General features: G+C 51.3%; 1 protein-coding gene across 1 annotated transcript; it reads right to left on the bottom strand.

Annotated features, from left to right (window-relative positions):
• Positions 1-699: 699 nt before the first annotated feature.
• On the bottom strand, positions 700-1725 carry LOC104539514 (probable G-protein coupled receptor 34). The gene has a single exon (XM_010183064.1). The coding sequence runs from the start codon at positions 1723-1725 to the stop codon at positions 700-702; it is 1026 nt and encodes a 341-aa protein (XP_010181366.1).
• Positions 1726-2760: the final 1035 nt, after the last annotated feature.

Here is a 2760-nt window from a genome sequence, read left to right as displayed (position 1 = left end):
AGCCCAGAGCCGTCTGAATGCACAGAAAAGTAGGCTGACCTGGAGTTACAAAGACTGTGATAACAAGAAGTGTGGAAAAGTTATTATTGTCCTGGTTTGGGGTTACTGGTTCCCAGTGTTTCCTGGCATGCCTGTCCTCCAAGTCCTACCTGCACATTTCTGGGTTCCATCATGGAGCAAAATATTCACCAAGTCTCCAAGCGATGCTCTGATGTGTGTCTCCCTGTTCCCAATCCTTCTATACTCATCATTTGCTTGTCCCTTTTCCTTCTTTCCCCGGTTTGGAGACAGTGTGGCATTTGGAAAACATTCACAGCAGATTCCCATTGCTATTCCTTCCATTGAAGGAGCCTGCCTCAGTCCTGGGTTCCATACTTGCCTTTCCCCAGGCTGGGTGGAAAGCCTAGGCTAAGGCTGTTTCTCCTTTGATACTTCCAGCCTTCATCCTTCCTGGGTAATAAATTCTTCATCTGTGTCAGCAGAGCTGGTGTAGGAAAAAGGAAGGTCCCGGGTATCCTTTCCTCTTCATTTACCCCTCCAAGGAAGCACTAGCCCTGGTGATGTCAGTGGAAGAAACATGAACTGATTCAAGTTTCTTTCTCCATCTTTCCAGCAAGTCTTGTCTGGTAAATACCAGAGGTTAGAGCAGATCCTTGATGAGAAGGTCCCATACTTGAGACCTTGGGCCCCCTGGAAAGCCTATATCTCCGTCACAGACCTGCTGTGGCTCAGCCCACCCTGGTTCCTCAGGAGAGCTCTCTTCAGCTGACCCTGGATGGTGCAGAGCACAGCCCTTCGGAAGCTGCTGGACAGGAAGAAGAAGATGACTGGGTCAAGGCAGCTGTTGAGGGCTGAGATGCAGAGCACAAGCTCATTAGCGAGGTGGAGACCCTGCTTCCAAGGCAGACTAGAAATGGCCCCAACCTGTGCAAGGATGTAAGGAATGCGGACAATGTGGTAGGGGGTGAAGCATACAATGAAGATGACCAGGACTACGAAGGTCTTGGCAATGGCTCTTGTGCTAGTTTTCTTCTTCAGCTGCTGAGCTTTCACAGAGGAGACTCTGCTGAGTTTGGCAAATATCTTGCTGTAGAAGTAGAGGAAAAGCAGCAGCAGGATGAAGAAAGTGGCTACTGCAACCATGTTAAAAGCTGCTGCTGTAGTGCTTTTGCTTCTGAAGTGGAAGCATTTATGTTTACAGGGCCCTTTTCCTTTTGTCTCAAAAAAGAAAGGCAGCATGAACACTGCATGCACCAACCAAACCACCCCAGAGACCATGGTGCTACAGGACACGGTGTGAATCCTAAATTTCTGCAGAGGCCGGATGATCTTCAGGTAGCGGTCGAGGCTGATGAGACTGAGAAATGTGATACTGACATACATGTTGAGGTAGAAGAAGGCCCCCACGATGTTGCAGAAGATCAGAGGCTCATGCTTGCTGTGAAAGGCAATGCGGAAGGGCAGGCAGAGGGAGAGCAGCAGATCAGAGAGCGCCAGGTTCCTCATGTACACGGTAATGGAGGTTGTGCGCTGCACACCACACCAGAACACCCAGAGTGCCAGGACGTTGCTGAGCAGCCCGATGATGAAGATGAGAGAGTACATCACGGGGAGCGTCACAGAGAGGAACTCATCTTGGATCTGACAGCAGGAGTTGTTGAGTCTGTGCTCTGTGAGCTGGCTGGCAGGAAAAGGGGTGCTCAGAGAGTCCATCATTAGGGCCATGGATCTGGAAAGGAAAATGGAAGAGGTGTTGGAGCAGACATCTACATGAGCTGGCTTCATAGAGGCACCATCATTTGTAGGTGTTGAAGACCCCTGTGATGCTTCTGTAGTTCCCTGGTACCCCAGGTCACTGCAAACACAACTTTGTGATCCCCCAAACTGTTATGTGGAGGCCACCACCTCACATGGCACACAGAAAACCAGCCTGGGGAATTAGGAGCGTGAGTCTGCCAGGCTCACACACCGGCTTTTTGGCACTGCCTTCTCTCCCATGCGGCTCAAGCCTGCAGGGAAACCTTCACAGAGATCTTGCCTGTTCCACACTGGTGAGAAAACAGGCCACCACAGGCTGACTGGGTGGTCAGCAGCACTCTGCTGTCCCAGGTGTGGTAACCGGCTTTTCTCCTGGCTTCACTCATGCTGTTCCTCTGCTGAGGGAAGATGTGGGACTGGAGTGGTGGACATTGACTGCTGTGTGCTAGGTAAGTGTACCATACTAAACAGCAAAATCTGAGGTTCCTCACCAGGGGAAAAACACATTTTTCATTGTACATGAGCAACCAAATGGGAATAGCAAACATGAATTCAGACCACATACAGCATGATACATATGGGTGCCTTGGTGTTGTTGAGGGATACTGCTGGGGTTTGTCAGAGCTCCCCTCTGAGGCTGGGAAACCAAACCCACACCTGGCTGTTCATTGCCATTCTGCTGCTCTCACCTCAGATATCCAGGCTTGCCTCAGAAGCAAGATCCCCTCTACAAGACTCTTTCCTCCCTCCCAGCTCTCATGCCCCTCCCTGCTGCCTCTGATCCTGGCACTTGCAAGGTGCAGGACGGTGTGACAGGGCTGCAGCTCTCAGCCAGCAGTGATGGTGCAGGGGGGTGCACTCACACCGCTGGTCCCAGTGGCTAGGCTGGAGCTCTGACTCCCTGCACTGCATGCATGTATGTGCCTGCGTGCTTTTGGTCTCAGCCTTCTTCTCATGACTTTACCCACAGCCGCTTTTCCATCCATGGTGCAAGGCTGCAGG

The sequence above is a fragment of the Mesitornis unicolor genome, unplaced genomic scaffold (genome assembly GCF_000695765.1).
Source record: "Mesitornis unicolor isolate BGI_N332 unplaced genomic scaffold, ASM69576v1 Scaffold27104, whole genome shotgun sequence".
In the NCBI taxonomy this organism is placed as follows: Eukaryota; Metazoa; Chordata; class Aves; order Mesitornithiformes; family Mesitornithidae; genus Mesitornis; species Mesitornis unicolor.
The sequence above is the reverse complement of the archived record's forward strand: the minus strand, read 5'-3'. Positions and strand labels throughout refer to the sequence as shown.